At 47.9% G+C, this 17,369-nt stretch overlaps 1 protein-coding gene across 3 annotated transcripts; it reads right to left on the reverse strand.

Annotated features, from left to right (window-relative positions):
• Nucleotides 1-19: 19 nt before the first annotated feature.
• On the reverse strand, nt 20-15,694 carry LOC144100208 (acetylcholinesterase-like). Of its 3 annotated transcripts, none has more exons than XM_077633224.1 (10): nt 15,466-15,694; nt 14,645-14,784; nt 11,811-11,957; nt 10,481-10,623; nt 9,428-9,653; nt 7,556-7,768; nt 6,748-6,914; nt 4,633-4,879; nt 2,587-2,780; nt 20-636 (listed from the first exon to the last, which is right to left on the reverse strand). In XM_077633224.1, the coding sequence occupies exons 1-10, from the start codon at nt 15,473-15,475 to the stop codon at nt 498-500; spliced, it is 1,626 nt and encodes a 541-aa protein (XP_077489350.1). In that variant the 5' UTR covers nt 15,476-15,694; the 3' UTR covers nt 20-497. The 3 variants fall into 3 exon arrangements, with proteins under 3 accessions (XP_077489350.1, XP_077489351.1, XP_077489352.1); XM_077633225.1 differs by having other exon boundaries at nt 480-632; XM_077633226.1 differs by having other exon boundaries at nt 547-636; nt 2,581-2,780.
• Between the last annotated feature and the right edge of the window lie 1,675 nt (nt 15,695-17,369).

The following is a 17,369-nucleotide window of genomic DNA, read 5'->3' on the forward strand; positions in this document are numbered from 1 at the left end:
ATCACGGATGATGGTTTTCAATGTCACCCTATCACTGTGGATTTGTGCAATGGCCTGCGACGCAGACACGGCATTTAAAGTCACTGAATAAAGTGCATTATGAACAAATTCTGCAAGCTACTCTTGAGGTGCTCGAAGCTGACTTCGATGTATGCGTAACCGTTAATCTATAGTCATTAATGACCAGCAAACTAAGTACTCTTAATCTACGTGAACACTAGCTACAAGTACCTTTCAGCATATAGAAAGTGCAATTTCCTTTCTCTTAAGTAAGAGGGGGTCCGATGAGCGGTTAGTGTGCGCTGATAAGACAAATGTTGTGCCTTTTTGGCTCTGGGCCGTGCTGCGGTGTGAGAGCGGTATTTTCTGGCAGTCGTGAACACACACACACACACGTAAGTCGGGGCGCCATCTCTGCGTGGCGTTTGAAAACACAAATCGTGGCGCCATCTCTGGGTGGCATTTCAGAACATGATTCCTTCACAGCGTCGTCGCCGTCACTTGATGGGATCGTTCCATAGCCTGCACCACTGTTCGCGGGGCCCACGGCCGGGCGCGAACTTGCGTGGATTGAGCCTCAAGTAACGCGGTCGGCTCCACAAGTACTTGGGCCAGCGCAGGTGCTTCGGCGGCTGCCTGAAAAAGATGATACAGAGGGCGCTGTTCACACTGTTCAGAACTGTGGTTTATTTTACAGCCACATTTGTGCAAAAAACTCTTTCCACGATAAACACCGTAAACATCACATGTCATAACAAAACCCCACTTTGCATGGTTTTTAAAGAAGATATTCTCACTTTGTTTTAGAGTAAAGTGTATCCTCCTCAGAACCGAGCAGATATTCGGCTTGTAGGCGTTATTCCAGACATTTCTCAAGTCTGAGTGTTCCCACGAATGTACACAAAACAATTTGGAGTCTTAGGACTAACAGTTTTCTCCATGCTTTGTGCTACGGTCATCTGTGCATTCAGAAAAACCCAACCACCTCACTTAACGTATGCATATTTAGTTAAGTATACGTGCATGGCAGAATGCGTATTTAAATCAAGATTACCAATCGTCTCATGGTAAAGCTCGAGCAACTTAGAGCTATTTGGCTGCTGAGAACTGTACATTCCGAGTTGCCGGTTTTCACGTCCTGAAGCGTTGCATGGTCTACGATGGACGCCGTAGTGGAGGCCTCCGAATTAATCCTGTCCAAAAAGGGTTCCCTAACGTGCGCTGACATGGTACAAACAAAAGCTTTTTTTGAATCCTCCCCGTTGAAATTCGGTCGCCGCGGTCGGGACTCTATCCCTCGACTTTATAATCTGCCGCCGAACGCTAAAGGCACCCAGCGAGCGCTGATGGTATTTGACCGCATGGAGCAGAAATATTCTTTGGATAACGCAACCAAACTGGAAGGATGTTCCCAACGAGGCCACCTCCTAAGCTTTGTGTGGGGCTATGTAAAACTGTCGTGGCTACAGAGGCATGCCTTTTTATATATCTATGCTCAGCCGGCTGTATGTTGGCTGCACTAAGTCCGCTCAGCATTTGGAAGCGCACAATTAACGGATAAAAGGCGGAGACGACAAATTAAAACAACAGTGTGAGACTCTTCCAGTTTTAACACACAAGACACGAGGTTGAGGCACACGAGGTGGTCCAAGGTATCGATAAATAAGGCTACTCTGTTTGCACCAGCGCTCGTTAATAATAATAATAATTGGTTTCTGGGAAAAGGAAATGGCGCAGTATCTGTCTCATGTATCGGAGGACACCTGAACCGCGCCGTAAGGGAAGGAATAAAGGAGGAAGTGAAAGAAGAAATGAAGAAAGAAGTGCCATAGTGGAGGGCTCCGGAATAATTTCGACCACCTGGGGATCTTTAACGTGCACTGACATCGCACAGGACACGGTCGCCTTAGCGTTTTGCCTCCATAAAAACTCAGCCGCCGCGGTCGCACCAGCGCTCGTTAGAATCGCGCTCGGGGCTGAAGTTCTTCTGGGATTAATATTATTTTAAATGTGTTAACGGGTAGGCTAGTTAATGGTTGTCAGACAACCAACAACCGCCCATGTTTTTCTTTTTGCGTGTATTCTTGGCGCTATGATCATTTTAAGATTGCAGAATATTATTCAAATGGAACATTTCGGGATTCTTCGGAAATGTCCGGCTTCGGGTTTGGGTTCACGTTGCGCGTCAGGTTCGGGTTCATGTTTGGTTTCCGGTTCACCGCAGTTAACCTGATGATATGCTCGCATGAATTTTCCGAAAATGAGAGATAAAAGAATTTCATCCTTAATACACCACTGTACAGGACTGAGAACTTTAACGTGCACTGGGATTTTGGCAAATATTAAAGGACACCCGGTTGTCTAAATCTATTGGAAGGTATCTAATATGATGTGCTGTGCAGCCGTCCGACGGCGTTTCCTGAAGGAAGCAGTCGCTCGGCATCCAATGCTAAAGGAGGAGAACAAATGCGTTGCTGAGGGGCGAAGTCAGTTGCTCCTTTAAGCAAACGATCTTGCCTATAAACTGCGTTCGGCCCGGTTTCGTTATTGTCGGTTAAGTGCAGCGAAGTTGTTAAATACTAATACCCGGTTCTGGCGAAGGTTGACCAGATGTCCACAATGGTCTTGCTGAACTCACGTTCCTCGTCCGTGTACCAGTTTGTAGAAAACGGCTCGCCGAATAGGTAGTACACCTCGGCCGTGTGTACCACACCCATCCACGGAGGTGTGATGGAGTTTTTGGTGCGGTAATCGAACAAGTAGAAATACGTCTCGACGCCCTGCATGGGGACAACAGCAGTAAGAATAGACACCTTTAGCATACCGTGTACCGTGTTACCGTTACCGGAGCACCGGGAGCCCGCGAACCACCAGTGAGCACGCGCTGATTGGTCCCGATGCTGCAGGCGCACGCGCAGCTGCCGGGTAGCTGGCGCCATTTAGCGCCGTGAAGGCGATTTGCGCATGCGCATTGGCTGCACGCGGGCTCCTGGTACTCCGGCAGCGGTGAGGTAACACGGTACACTGTATGCTAAAGGTGTCTAATAACAAGTAACCTGGGAAAGCCGAAATGCGCTATTGTCGGATACAACTCAAGAACATAGTGGCAGACGCCCCTCAAAGGAGGCCCTCCAGTCAATGGTGTTGACCGATTTCCTTGAGACAGCGGTTAATCCGATTAAGCCATGGTGGTTATTCTCCATTCATCTGCCACCCCCTGCGATTTCACGCTAGCCGATTCAAGAGGACCAGTAAAGACGGAGAATCGCTCGATGCCATTGGCTGAAGGGGCTCTTTTGAGGGAAATTTCAATTTCTTTCTTGAGTTGTCTCTGACTATAGAAGGACTGTCCACAAGGGTTGCCGCATTTGCAAAGGCACAAGTCAAACCAAATGCAGTGAACATCCACATTGTCCGCGCGTTAGCAGACGGATGACAGAACATAAAATAATTGGAAAAAGAAAACTGCATAGTTCATTACGTATTAACTGGCCGCAACGTTGTCGCATTGTCTAGGACGTTATTTGAATGAAACTTTCAAGCTTAATGCAACTAACACCGTTGTTTTCACATGAAATGGAAGCGGGCTTAAAATTCCGGGAACTTTGAGAAATCTTTAATCGAGAATGAGCCAAACTAGGGTCAAAATTTATTTAAACTAGGTAGCAAATATATGCACAACGTATCGTATTTGCTAAAAGCGACCGGGCAACGGTGGTATGTTTCATGGTCGCGTAGCGAAGCACTTATGGCAGCCCTTAAGCTTCGAATCTGTGTATAGTAAGGTGAACCCTTGTTTTCACGTTCTGACACCTTTCAGTCCTTAGGTGTGTCGTGAAGGCTCCTTTACACGGCTTAGAAAAAGGAATCTGTGGCTCGGTTACTTTCGGCAAAGGGTGTGCCTGCATCAATCTGACTGCGCATGCGCAAAGCCGAGTCCGGCTCTGACGCTCGCGCACTCTACACAGGAGCCCATGCTTTTTTTTACTTTTTTTATTGGTTTTGGGGGGAAAGGAAATGCGCAGTATCTGTCTCATATATCGTTGGACACCTGAACCGCGCCGTAAGGAAAGGGTAAAGGAGGGAGTGAAATTAGAAAGGAAGAGAGAGGTGCTGTAGTGGAGGGCTCCATAATAATTTTGACCACCTGGGGATCTTTAACGTGTACTGACATCGCACAGCACACGGGCGCCTTAGCGTTTTTCCTCCATAAAAACGCAGCCGCCGCGGTCGGGTTCGAACCCGGGAACTCCGGATCAGTAGTGGGAGTTCCCGGGCTCATGACCGCTTTTCATCATCGCGTTCCTTGTGGAACTGTTATTCCAAAATATGAAGCGCTGTATGTTCAAGCACATGTAATTTGACACCGTGATAGCGCGTGCCATTGCATGTGTCCCGCGTGTGCTGTAAGTATTTGCGCCTTGCTGGAACTTGATGTTCGTACTTGCTGGAAGTACGTGGGGGTGGGGGGGGGAGTTCCTTGAACAAGTATAGTGCGTACTGTACTCCAGACTTTGACGCTACAGTAAAATTGCCAGATTTCCAGAAATATGCAACATGATTATGTATGGTTGAGTTGCACCATTAATTTGCAAATTGTTTCACTGCAACTCAATCGCAGCATTTCATCACCTTCCGGTTCAGCTCCTGCGCGAAGTGATGCGCCGGGCAGAGCATGAAGTAGTCGGCGATGCAGTTGGAGAGGGCGGTGCGCTGCGTCAGGTAGCTGGTGTGACCCAGGAGGCCCATGTAATTCCAGTAGATGCGGCGCAACTTGGCCTTGGAGAAGGTGTAGAGGAAGGTGCGGTTGCAGGTCGACAGCAGGTCGGACTTGGACACCTTGCGGTGGCTGTCCCGTTGGAAGAACTGCGGGCTGGCCCTGCACCAAGCAGCAGCATTCGTAAGGAAGAGCACATAGCATAACAAAAAATTATACTAGGCAAACTAACTCAGCCCAAAGTAGCGACAGATGTAGACTCACTCCACCAGCGCCAATGCCCGCAGGGGTTCGATATTTGGAATGCATTTTGATTCGGTTAGATGTAACTGCAGAGTTTCAATAAAGTTACTGAGGTATTCATACAAGAATGATCTCGAAGGCCAAATGCACTCCCTTCCACACCAAAGGGGGTGATGGTTGATCGCGCCGGCAGCTGCGCCTCGCCGATGTGCGAAAGCCATTTTTACCGGCATTTGTTGCTTACGCGTATGTGGGTCCGGCTCTGTTGTGACAATTTTCATCGGGTAAAATTCAGTTGTGTTTCCAGCGTCGCCCTGTCTACTCCTTATTCGTATAAGAGCGTTCGTTTCTGCTGATTTTTTTCCCGCAACCAGTTCGAAAGAGCAGGCCGGAGCTACGGCGAAGATAGAACCAGCCCCAACAGTGTTTGAGTTTGAACTGTTACATTTTTTGCGCAGCTCGCGCTGCATGCACATGCGCTGGCATCGTCGGCGATGAGCACCGTCCTGAGCGCGGGGCTAGGGGTGTTACAGAATTAACCCCCCCCCCCCCCCCCCCCTCGGTAGAACTGCAGCCGGAGGAGCACTGGCAAGTGAGAACTATGGTACAAGTTCGGAAGAAGGCTAAGGTACAAGGTAGTGTGGTGCTTCTGGTCACGCGGACAGACTACTGGTGGTCTGTCGACGCGAGATGGACGCATGCAAGTCGAAAGGACGGGGATTATGAGGTGAACGTGAAGTTCCATAGCGCACAACTAAGAAGGGACACAACCTTGCTTTTTGTGCGCTATGGAACCTCATGTCGATTACCCACTAGCCCGAACCCTAATCCTTATCAGGTGAACGGTGCGTCTTCATAGTCGACTTGATATTGAAGCTGGCAGGTTGCCGATGCTGAAATGGTGCAGAGCGCAGGTAGGGAGACGCCAGTGTGGAGGAGGAGGAAGGAAGTCGCTGACAGCGAGCGGCCATCATCTGTAGGACACAATCTGATGATGTCCAAGGATCGTCATGCTGTTCGAGGTTGCCGTAAGGCCGGCGAGAGGTTTGCGGAGGGAATGGCTGAGGCGTTGGCGATTCGAGGTAACGATGAAGGCTGCTCATCGTATATCTCACGCATGACCACGATTGGACTGTTGAGTAGATGCGACAATAAGGAGACAGCTCGGTCTTGCAAAGACCTGATGCCACGATGACATTGAGCAGTGGGGTTCGACTTGCGAAATGGTACATTTAAGACGTGGCGGAGAACAGTATAGCTCAGCTGGTGAGCTGTTCTGCTGCTGAGGTCTGCTGCTGACAAATCTGTCTGCACACAACCAGGCATCTCCTAGTGTCATCATCATTATAAATGCCCCGAGCACGCCTCCTGCAGGGCAAAGGCCTCTCCCGTGTCTCTCCAATTAAACACTGTTCTTTGCCGGCTGCGACCATCGTATCCCCGCAAACTTCTCGATCTCCTCCGCCCCCTAACCATTTGCCGCCCCCTGCTGCTCTTGCCTTCTCTTGGAATCCACTCCGTCCCCCTTAAGTACCAGCGGTTATCTTGCCTTCGCATTAAATTCGAAGGCAAGATAACCATTCGGGTCACCTAGCCGGTGGTTAGATGTTTCAGGGGCAGCGACACGGACGCAGTGAAGATACATCGAAACGTGTAGTTGTCACCTCTAGTCCTGGCAATTATTTAATCAATGGCGCATTTTATCCTGATGAGGCTTCTAACGGTATCGCGCTCAAAAGGAGGCAAAAATAGCGAGACCGGTTTACAGCGCGCTGTTGCGTACGCACGTGTTCAGTATGGAGGTGCCTTCGTCGGGTGTGACGCCGATGAGCAGCTTGAGATCCTTGTTGAAGAGACCCCGCTTCAGCGCCGTCAGGATGTGCACGGGGAGCATGGCGTCGCCGAAGACAGGCAGGTACACTTCGATGTTCGCGAAGAGCTCCGTCTGCACAGCCTGGATCGCGGGTGAAACGCACATAAATTATAGCGATGTGAACTAATGTTCGGAACACGGCATTTAAAAAGCGCGAAATTTGGTTCATGCAGTATAAGTGACACGCTTAATTATGTTTCCGGAACTTCTGTTGGTTGTGCTTGGCAAGGCGGACAAATAGCCACAGCAGCATGCGCGAGGATTTGAACCAAGCCGGTCAAAAAAAAAGTGTTATTAAATATATGCTCCCTGTCGCAGCGAAAATGCTTTGATGGTACCGCAAGCAGTGGCCTAGCGGTTTTAGCATCCGCCTCGCATGCGGGAAGTGTGGGGTTCGAACCCCATGGCCGCCGGTTACCCACCAGTGATTCTATGCGTACTATCGTCCCCCTGGTCTGGTGGCTTACCTCGGGTGAAGCGCTTGCGAAATGGGTCTTCGATCCCACGTTTTGTAGACGAACATAACTTACGGCATAAAAATGAATCATCAAAACGGTGGAGATCTAGCTCATTCGACAACGTTTGCAATAAAATATATACATAAATTGGTGTTATAATGTTCTTTTTGACGGCGGTTTAATCTGTTGTGCGCAACGGGCAAGAGAGCCCGCATTTCGCGGTCTACAAAGTTGTGGTGAGGCAGCGAGTGCACGGAAGCGCACCACAATCTTGTCGGCCTCGACCCGCCGCAGGCAGGAGACGATCTGTCGCGAGTGGGTAGCGATGCTCATTCCTTCGAAGGCGCATCCCGTGCGGTAGGCCAGCTTGTCGGCCAACTCCACGCTGCGGTTCTCGCGAGCGATGATGGACACGCACGGACTGCCGCTCTGCAGTATGGCCCGCTTGATCAGGGGCCCGGCCAGCGGGGACGTGGTCTGCGGGAAGGTGGCGCCATCTTCAGGACGTGGCGTGAACTCTCTTTCAAGGGGCCTTGAAACAAAACCCCGAAGACTTGCCACTCACTTCTGGCACGAAACAAAAGTTACATCTATCACTAAAGTGTCAGCTAGCGGATTGTATTGATAGATTCTGTAGCGGGGCTCTAGTGGCTTCAGTATCCGCCTCAAATGCAGGAGCTCCATGGATCGAAACTCAGTGCTACTTGGTGCCTGATTCCCCAACAGGTACACGATTGTTCCTGGACGGGTGACTCGGGGCATATTTTTTTCACTGAAATTAGGGGGGGGGGGGATTGGGGGCAAGACGAAGAGTAATTTTTTTATTTGTAATAATGCATATTTTAATATTTGATTATCATATTTTAACTCCATTTTGCATTCCCACCGTTTATTTATTTATATGATTTTATTGCGATTGGTTCCAGAATAAACGCATTTTTATAGCGACTTTAAGAGTGGGTTGGGATTTCATGTGTTCTGAAACCTCGCACGCCACAAATAAAAACAAGATTGAGTGAATAAGAGTTTCAGTTACGACTGTTAGCCCGAAAGACGCGGGTTCGATGCCAGCCGCGGTGGTAAAATTTCGATGGAGGCGAAATTCTAGAGGCCTGTGTACTGTGCGATGTCAGTGCACGTTAAAGAATCCCAGGTGGTCGAAATTTCCGGAGCCCTTCACTACTGCGTCTCTAATAGCCCGAATCGCATTGGGACGTTAAACCCCCCTAAACCAAAACCAAAGTTTCAGTTATGTGACACAGAGAAAAGACGAAAACTTGGTGTATTCCTGCAGTGGAATGCAGGTAATACATGCACACAGATTAAACAAACATAAATCTTGTCTTCAAGTACCTCTGAGTGATCAGAATGAAAGCGCAAAGGAGAGAGGACTGTCAACACAGGCCGAAAGTTGCTGTCCGGTCGTTTTAAAGACAAACTCCTAAATAATGACGTCCAAATCCAGTCTTGCGCATCTTTATCCCCCCGATATTTCGCTCTTCAGCAGCACCAGCAAAAACGTGCTCCATTCTAATCACCTGTTACACCCAGGCTACTGAAAGCGCCGTTGAATCTGACTGGTAGTTCAATCGTTAGCCGCTAAAAATCTGAATAATCTCATAGAGTCAAGCATTCCAGTCTCCAGAGGCTTAACTGTTCAGCCTGCTATGCGCAGTCTTAGACCATGGAAGTATACTGATGTGGTCACGCTGCTGTGTTTTATCTGCTAAATGTGTTAACTCGACGTGATCGAATAGATGGTTGAGGGCGTCGGAAACGTTTATACGTAGTAATGAGCGGCAGTCTACGCATACGCGCCGAATATAAAGGCCACAGGTGAGCACTATAAAGACGGAACAGGTAATCTTAAAGGGGGGCTCTACTTGAAGATGAAGAGGTCTCAACAGTCTGGTGACTTATATTGCTTACGGGGAGCTCTTTGCAGTGAAGGGAAAAAGACAGACCTTCCTTTATAGCCCCTACAACCAGAAGTCGCCTCATGGATTCGAAGACTAATGCATCCACATGCACAGAGAACAATGAACATTTGAAAGGTACTGCTGATTACAACCGTAACTTCCGTTTTTAACTAGGTGCTTACATTACAGACGGGCTACTATTACTGTGTGGGCGCACCATGAGGCCTATGGACATGGCACCGGCGCTGTTGCCGAAGGCGGTGATCTTTTCGGGGTCGCCGCCGAACAGGTGGATGTTGTCCCTGACGAACAGCAGCGCCAGGTACTGGTCGTAGAGACCCATGTTTCCGGGAGCCCCATCATGGTTGCCATAGAGGAAACCGAAAGCACCCAGCCGGTAGTTCATCTTCACCAGGACCACGTTGCCCAGGGCGGCCATGTACCTGCGCGAAACGAAAAACAAATGGTTCTCCTCCGTGGTGGCTCACTGGGTAGGGCGCTTGGCTACTGATCCGGAGTACCCGGGTTCGAACCCGACCGCGGTGGCAGCGTTTCGATGGAGGCGAAACGCTAAGGCGCCCGTGTGCCGTGCGAATATGTCAGTGGACGTTAAAGACCCCCAGGTGGTCGAAATTATTCCGGAGCCCTCCACTACGGCACATCTCTCTTCCTTTCTTCTTTCACTCCCTCCTTTATCGCTTTCCTTAAGGCGCGGCTCAGGTGTCCGCCGATATGCGAGACAGATGCTGCGCCGTTAGCTTTCCCCCAACGCCAATTTTCCTGTGTGTTTAAAAGTTGCACCGAGCAGCGCCCTATGACCCTGGTGGAAAATAAAAAAAGGATGTTTTATCAAATTGTGGACCGTTGATTACAGATACTGGTGATGCTGGACGCCTACAACCCACAGCCTACAACCGTAGGAATTTATGGAACGATGCCTTCCTGCGCGCCTCGCATGTGTTTCCATGCCGAAATCGCCTTCGGTAGCACAATTCAACATTTTCACAGCATGCAGTCCAAAGGCTTCATCATATTGACTACGCTAAATGCTCGACCTCCTGAGATGCCTCGGTAATTGGTGGGATTGAACAGCCGCAAAATTTTCGTGCCTTGCAGAACTTTTGTGTCATTGGCCACACATAGATCATGAGCTCACTCAATGAACTAATCGTCGAACACGCACACAGAGCGGCAAAAAAAAGGAAGCTTGTGCTCCGCAATGTCCTTTAAACCTCAGGTTTGCTTCAGCCTTGTCAGTGACGGTAATTACCTGAGATCCCTCTGGATCAGTGGCCTTTCGAAGACGAACACCCCACCGTGGAAGTAGACCATGACGTCGAGTTTCTCTGACATGTCTAACGTGGGTGTCCACACGTTCAGGTAGAGACAGTCTTCCTGGCTCAGCACGCTAGACTGGAGGAAATAAAGTGAAAGGTTATTCCGTGTACTTTCGCACGTGCTCCGATGGCTGCCTCCAGAGTCGAATAATTTGTTCAGCCGGCTTTTAAGTAACTGCTGATTTCCTCATTATTCTATTTTCAATCTTCTGAATGTCATCTCTCTATTGCAGTGCCCGAGTTGTTGGTAATTCGCAGCTGCAAATATGCAGGTACGCATAAAGTTAGTTATTTCTATAATGATGAACAAAACTTAACTTAATTTAGGCTATGGTTGGCAGCCATTTCGGGTTTTGTGGGGCAGTCCTGACTTTTCACCGCAAGCACTGAGTCTCGGCCTTCCTTGTCGGGGGCACCAATGCCCTGTCTAGGGTCCTTCTTGGACGCACGAATGAGCATTCACTAGAAGCACGATGAGCTGAATCAGAAACAGCGATGATATATATTACGGCAGCCACAACAACTGCGATTGCGTAAAGCAGGAAAGCTGCTTCTGGTATACTGATATAAAAACGTTGGTGTCACTGCATCTACGCCTTCACAGCCCTGAGGATCACTTGCAGCACAGATTAATGCTGTACGGGATGACACGACGGCTATTGCAGCTACATTCGAAGTGGCTTCGTAAAGCATGTAGTAGTTAGCTGCGTTGCATGACTATCTTACACAACTGAAAAGAGGGTCTACCTCTTTTCGTGCTCTGATTTTTCTTGGCTGTCATAATTTTTGCTGGAGAAAATTCTCGTTTTCTCAGTTGTTAGCCTTATTAGAAGACAATATAACTACCAGGCATTCACGATTGAAAAGGTTGATAGTGTGGGAACAAAAAAAAAAGGGAGAAACACACTATATTGAATTAGTAGCCGCCGCGTTGGCCGAGTGGTTATGGCGCTCGGCTGCTGGCCCGAAAGACGCGGGTTCGATCCCTGCCGCGGCGGTCGAATTTCGATGAAGCCGAAATTTTAGAGGCCCGTGTACAGTGCGATGTCAGTGCACGTTAAAGAACCCCAGGTGGTCGAAATTTTCGGAGCCCTTCACTACGGCGTCTCTCATAGCCTGAGTCGCTTTGGGACGTTAAAGCCCCATAAACCAAACCAAACCATATTGAATTTGTGCCCTCTTTCTTGAAGCGACTTCGATAGATAACTCGGCAGATAGTAACTACTGAACGTCTCTTCTCGAATGAATGACGTGTGGGCTTGCCTGTTTGCACCGAGGCGGCATCTTCATTGCGGCGAACACGTCTTTCCAGGGTCGAATGGGGACCGGCTTTCGGAACCTCAGTCGCCCCACGGGTGGCTGGGCGAATGGGATCCCCAGGAACGAGTAGACTGTGCGGTTGAGCACCAACTGCGTGACGTGGGTAAAACAAAAACGCATATACTCGCGGGCAATGGTTCGGGAGAAACACATGCTCTTTAAGACTGAGAGACCGGTGTAGCCGCGATATTTATTGCTTAACCAGTGAATCGACAATGCTTGTAGTTTGAGGTCATGAACACTGCCATCATAATCATCAAACTGACGACCATTTCAGGGTAAAGACATCTCCCATTAGTAGCCGCCTGCCACCCTGCGTTCTGATGCACAAAGTACTGAAAATGCAGAGTGGTCAAAACGGATCATTACTCTTTTAATGCGAAAGCATTACTAGGCTATGTCCCGTGTTTCGTGTCCGCAAAACTTCTTCGAACGATTACGTCGTTCTGTGAGGACAAATGTGCAAAAGTTGGATCGAGTTACATAGTGCGTAATGAGATCTTGCTCTGGGAAAAAATTGGTTAATGAGTTGCAATTAGTTAATTGAACAAGATAATTACACTTAGACGTCACAGTACCTACGGACGTTGACATAACATCTAGACATCACAATAGCCCCGGACGTCGACATAACACATGGACGTCGCCCGATGACGTCATGGAACGCGTACTGGCGTCGTGGAAAAATCCCGCGTTCTAGAAAGTTCCATGACGTCACATCCGCTGACGTCACTGCATGTCTATACACGGAAGGAACGCAATGCTTTCGCATTTCTCCAATGCGGGTCGCCGCAGTGATCTGAAAGTCTTATTAGATATAACCCCGAAACGACATGAGCGACCTGTAGTCTCTCCAAGGACTAACCATGCGTAGGGAGCATCAAGTGGTGATGCAGTTCATTTTTCTTTTATAATTTGCAACTTAACTCAACAGGAGAGAGCCAGAATATTGTAAGGGACTGTTATGCAAATATTGAATGTATTGGCACATTCTTCCAATGGAAGTGGCATCGACGATCGATGCCGCTTCTTGTAGGGTTTCTTCCTTCCTTGCAAGTTATCTTTTAGTTGTTCACATCGTAATATCATTTGCATAAAGGATCAATCCTATATCGGGTAATTCCTGCAGCCGACGGTCTAATCCTATTATGGTAATATTGGATAAGAAGAGAGATAAGATAGATCCCTGTGGAGTACCCTTGTTTGGCATTTGAATGTTGTCCGATCAGTATTTCCGATCCCGATTGTTGAGGTGTGGTCCGCGAGGAAAGCTTTAATGTAATCGAATATCTTTCGTTTACATCCCAGGATGCTCGATTCGCGGAGGATAGTTTCCTGTGTGACATTGCCAAAAGCACCCTTAAGGTCGAGCGCCAGAATTAGATGTCCGTAGCCTCTTTGGAATGACTGTGAGAACTTGCTCCTTAAGCAAGAGGAAGGTGTCCTAGTTTGAAAGGCCGCGTCTGAAGCCGGTAATGGACTGTGAGAAGCGAAGTTCATGAGGCTGCTTTGGATAACTCGCTCATAGAGCTTCCCGAGATAGGGTATTGGGGAAGTCGGTTTTAAAGCTTCAATGGTGGACCGCTTTCCGGGCTGATCTCTGCATGTCGCCACTCGCCCTGTACTCGTCCTTCCTCCCATAGGCTGTTCAAGTAGTTTGTCATTTGCTTATAATGTGTGTATGGCTAAGCTTTCTTATCGTGGCATAGGTGACTTTGCTCCTGGGGCAGTATTGCATTGGTCCCCTCTTGCTACCGCATACACTTTTGCTTCAGCGATGGTAATGTCGATACCAATGTTTGTTGCTGCCGTGTATTGGAGGATGCATGGTGGGATTGGTTGAGTGCCAATATACCGGTCTTGTAGTGCTTGTTTCAATTCCTGATCTGTCTCCTCAAATTTGAACCTGACAAATTTCAAAGCCTCATCTCTCGGACTCGCAACTGCCCATGTGTACGGTCCCTTCCCATGATTACGTGGTCTGCTCCGGTGTATATGTTTTCTGCTCATTTCGTGCGCTGCTCAAGTTCATTTCGTGCTCGTGACTAGAACAAGAACATCGCTAAAACGTATCTTATCTTTATTTCACGCCGTTCTTTTTCCTTCTTTTAAATCTGGGTCCTAACTTTGATGCTAACAGACAAAGGTCAAGTTTGTATTTTTTGCACGAACGCCTGATCGAGGCAAACGAGGGAGGTTTCGAGAAAGAGTACTCGACAGTTGATAGCATTCGAGGCATCGTATTCAAGTTATAGGCAACACTTTAAGGTTGTTCAGGAGAACATTCAAACAGCATTGAGGTGATGCAGAAATGTGCAGAATATATAGAGCCTGCGCACATGTTCTTGATAAATAACGAAGGAGCAATATTCAGTGCCTGGACAGTGAGGCATCACTCAGGTACTGCGTAACCATGGAATGGTGGAAAGAAATTTGCGTTTTCTGTAGTGTCGAAATGGAGCCAGAACATATCGGTCTGATAGACGACAAGCCAGCTAGACAGCATTTAGGCAGTTACACACTGCATGGAAGCAAAGGGCATTAAAGAAGGCTGCGTAGGAAAGGACTAGCTAGCACAGCTAATTCCGAAACGCATCAGCAACCTTCGACATTGTTGTACTACTAAGTAAGCCAAGGGATCAATTACTACGGACGACTTATAAGCGAGGTAGGTGAAATGCAAAATAAACGTGGGAATATGCGGGCAACATTGTTTCAAAGGACATTGGCCGGATAGTTTGGGAGTTGTACCTCTCATGCACAAAGGTGTGACTTACATCACAAAATCCTTGCACGGGTCCCAGCGTCGTGTTCATGACTTGAGTCCTGCGCATCGATGGACAGCAGTTTGCCACGACACTCGGAATGATGGCAGTGGTCATGGTCCAGAAAAGTGCGCACAGAAACAGTCGTTGGCCTGCAATCAGAAATTGATATCGCTGGTCTACATACTGCAACTTACAGGAAGAAAGGAAGCCTAATGCCAATTGAAGCTCGTGCCTCCGCTAGGGGCTAACTTCACGGAAAACTACAGGACCAGTAATGGTATCAAAACACCCCTCTACAACGTTAAAAATAAGTGGGCATGGGCTTGCGACTTTTACCAGGCTATTTCGTTGGCGGCGATGCAAATATTATAGATTGGGACGAGACTACTGTGCCGACAGCCGGTAAAACAGCTCTCAGGAAACTTTGACGGCACTTTGACACCATTGGCTGATGTCGGTCACATTACGGCACACTGCCAATCAAACGGCACTGCCAGAATCTCAGAACGCTACGTAAAGGCGACACATTTCCAGGGGATAGAAATATTTTTATCCTTTTTTCTTTTTACATTTATAAAAAAACATTCTTTTTCGAGATGGGGAAGGGGCGGCTGTGCACGTCACGTGACTACATGAAGCCAATCAAGAAACATTGCCGACAACCAAACCCGACAGCCTATAGACTATCTATAGATTATGGTGGCACTAAGTAAAGCGTCATCGATTTCGGGAGCTGCAAAAACGTCGTCAAGTTGCAAATACACAGTCTAAGGATTGCTCGGTAGCGGCATCTTGGCCCACAATCCGTGAGGTTGTAGAGCAACGCTCACCTCTGCCCATAACGATGCTAAGGTTGGTCCTCTTCCTGAACCCTTTCGTTCCGAGTTGCACTAGAACTGACTTCAATTTCGATGGTGGCCCGTAGTCTCCACGAATGTCCGGCTTCTCCCTACGCGATCACATGATGATCGCTTCAGAATTTTGCATGGCCGATGCGGCGGGCCCGAGTAGTCGCGGGCGACCACTCAAAGACCCGGGCCCGTCAGGAGTCCATTTTGCTTGAATGCCGATGGCGATGCTGATGCGGCCATTCCCTTCTGCAGCAAGTGCTCTTGTAGATCAGGCAGAGGAAAATGTTCAAAACAGAAGAAATAGGAAAGAGTCAAGGAGCAAATCACACGATAAAAACAAAAATAGAAAAGAGTGAAAGCCGGGCTGGTTTGTTAACACGAGGATAGGCTTGAAACAGCTTCACGACTGCGCTGTGTTCATGGCGATGAACTCCTGCTATGAACACTGAAATGCCATGTAGACAACGAAGGGTCAAGTGGGTAGATCGAACATGCTTGTCCTGGCCAATCCCTCGTCGTGGGTATGTGCCATGCCACGAATGCAACAACAACAACAACAACAACAACAACAACAACAACAACAACAACAACAACAACAACAACAACAACAACAACAACAACAACAACAACAACAACAACAACAACAACAACAACAACAACAACAACAACAACAACAACAACAACATGCTTGTTTGTCTTTAAAAACAGGCTTCTGCTATGACGCATGTGGGTAGCTTTGTGTACGTTCCAAGGAACACCCTGCACCCTACATGCTTGCAAGCGTAGATATGGACTGTAGGTAGCCGTGTGGTCCATTTTCTTGCAGAAAATTCACCATGCTTTTGCTGTAGAGCGTTTTCTTTATGTCTTTTTCCTGTCTGCTTTGTTTTGATGCGTTCGCTTGATTTTTTTTAGCTCTTCCTCTTCCAGCCTCTTAAGCTGAGGCGGTCGCAAGCCTTGACGTGTCTACCGAGCTTTTTAATAATTTTTCATAATTAAATTTTTCCCTATTAGAGCTAGGCGCCTAGTTTCAATTAGAGATTTGCAGCTAGTCTTTAGTAATAGCCATAATAGATTTTATAATACACAAAACGCGGTTACCGTTGCAGCTGTGGTTCGCCAATAATAATAATAATTGGTTTTTGGTGGAAAGGAAATGGCGCAGTATCTGTCTCATATATCGTTGGACACCTGAACCGCGCCGTAAGGGAAGGGATAAAGGAGGGAGTGAAAGAAGAGAGGAACAAATAGGTCCGTAGTGGAGGGCTCCGGAATAATTTCGACCACCTGGGGATCTTTAACGTGCACTGACATCGCACAGCACACGGGCGCCTTAGCGTTTTTCCTCCATAAAAACGCAGCCGCCGCGGTCGGGTTCGAACCCGGGAACTCCGGATCAGTAGTCGAGCGCCCTAACCACTGAGCCACCGCGGCGGGGAGTGGTTCGCCAAAATTTCGCTTTTTTGACTAGTTGCATGCACTGGAAAAGTTGCTTTGCCTGCATGCTTTTCGTAGGCGCATGTATTTCGGCACGATGTAGCCAAATTTTGTTGAGCCACACCGCCGGGGATAATCCTAAAAACTGATATGGCTATTAATAGCGACCGGCTACAAATATCTAATTGCAACTAGGCGCTAACTTTAGTAGTTAAAAAGTTGATTATTAAAAATTAGTTAAGCAGATTACTACTCAAAACAATTCAACAATTTTCTGTTGTGTTACAACAGTGGTAATACTACGCCGCAAAAGCCATATTTTTAACCCAAAAAAACCTATTTTTAAAAATTACTTAGTCTTCCCTGAAATACCTGGTATATATTTAACGTCGCTTTCTAACGTTGGCCATTCGATGCTGCGCCATTAGCTCAGCGCATAAACAAAA

The sequence above is a fragment of the Amblyomma americanum genome, chromosome 8 (assembly GCF_052857255.1).
Source record: "Amblyomma americanum isolate KBUSLIRL-KWMA chromosome 8, ASM5285725v1, whole genome shotgun sequence".
Classification (NCBI taxonomy): domain Eukaryota; kingdom Metazoa; phylum Arthropoda; class Arachnida; order Ixodida; family Ixodidae; genus Amblyomma; species Amblyomma americanum.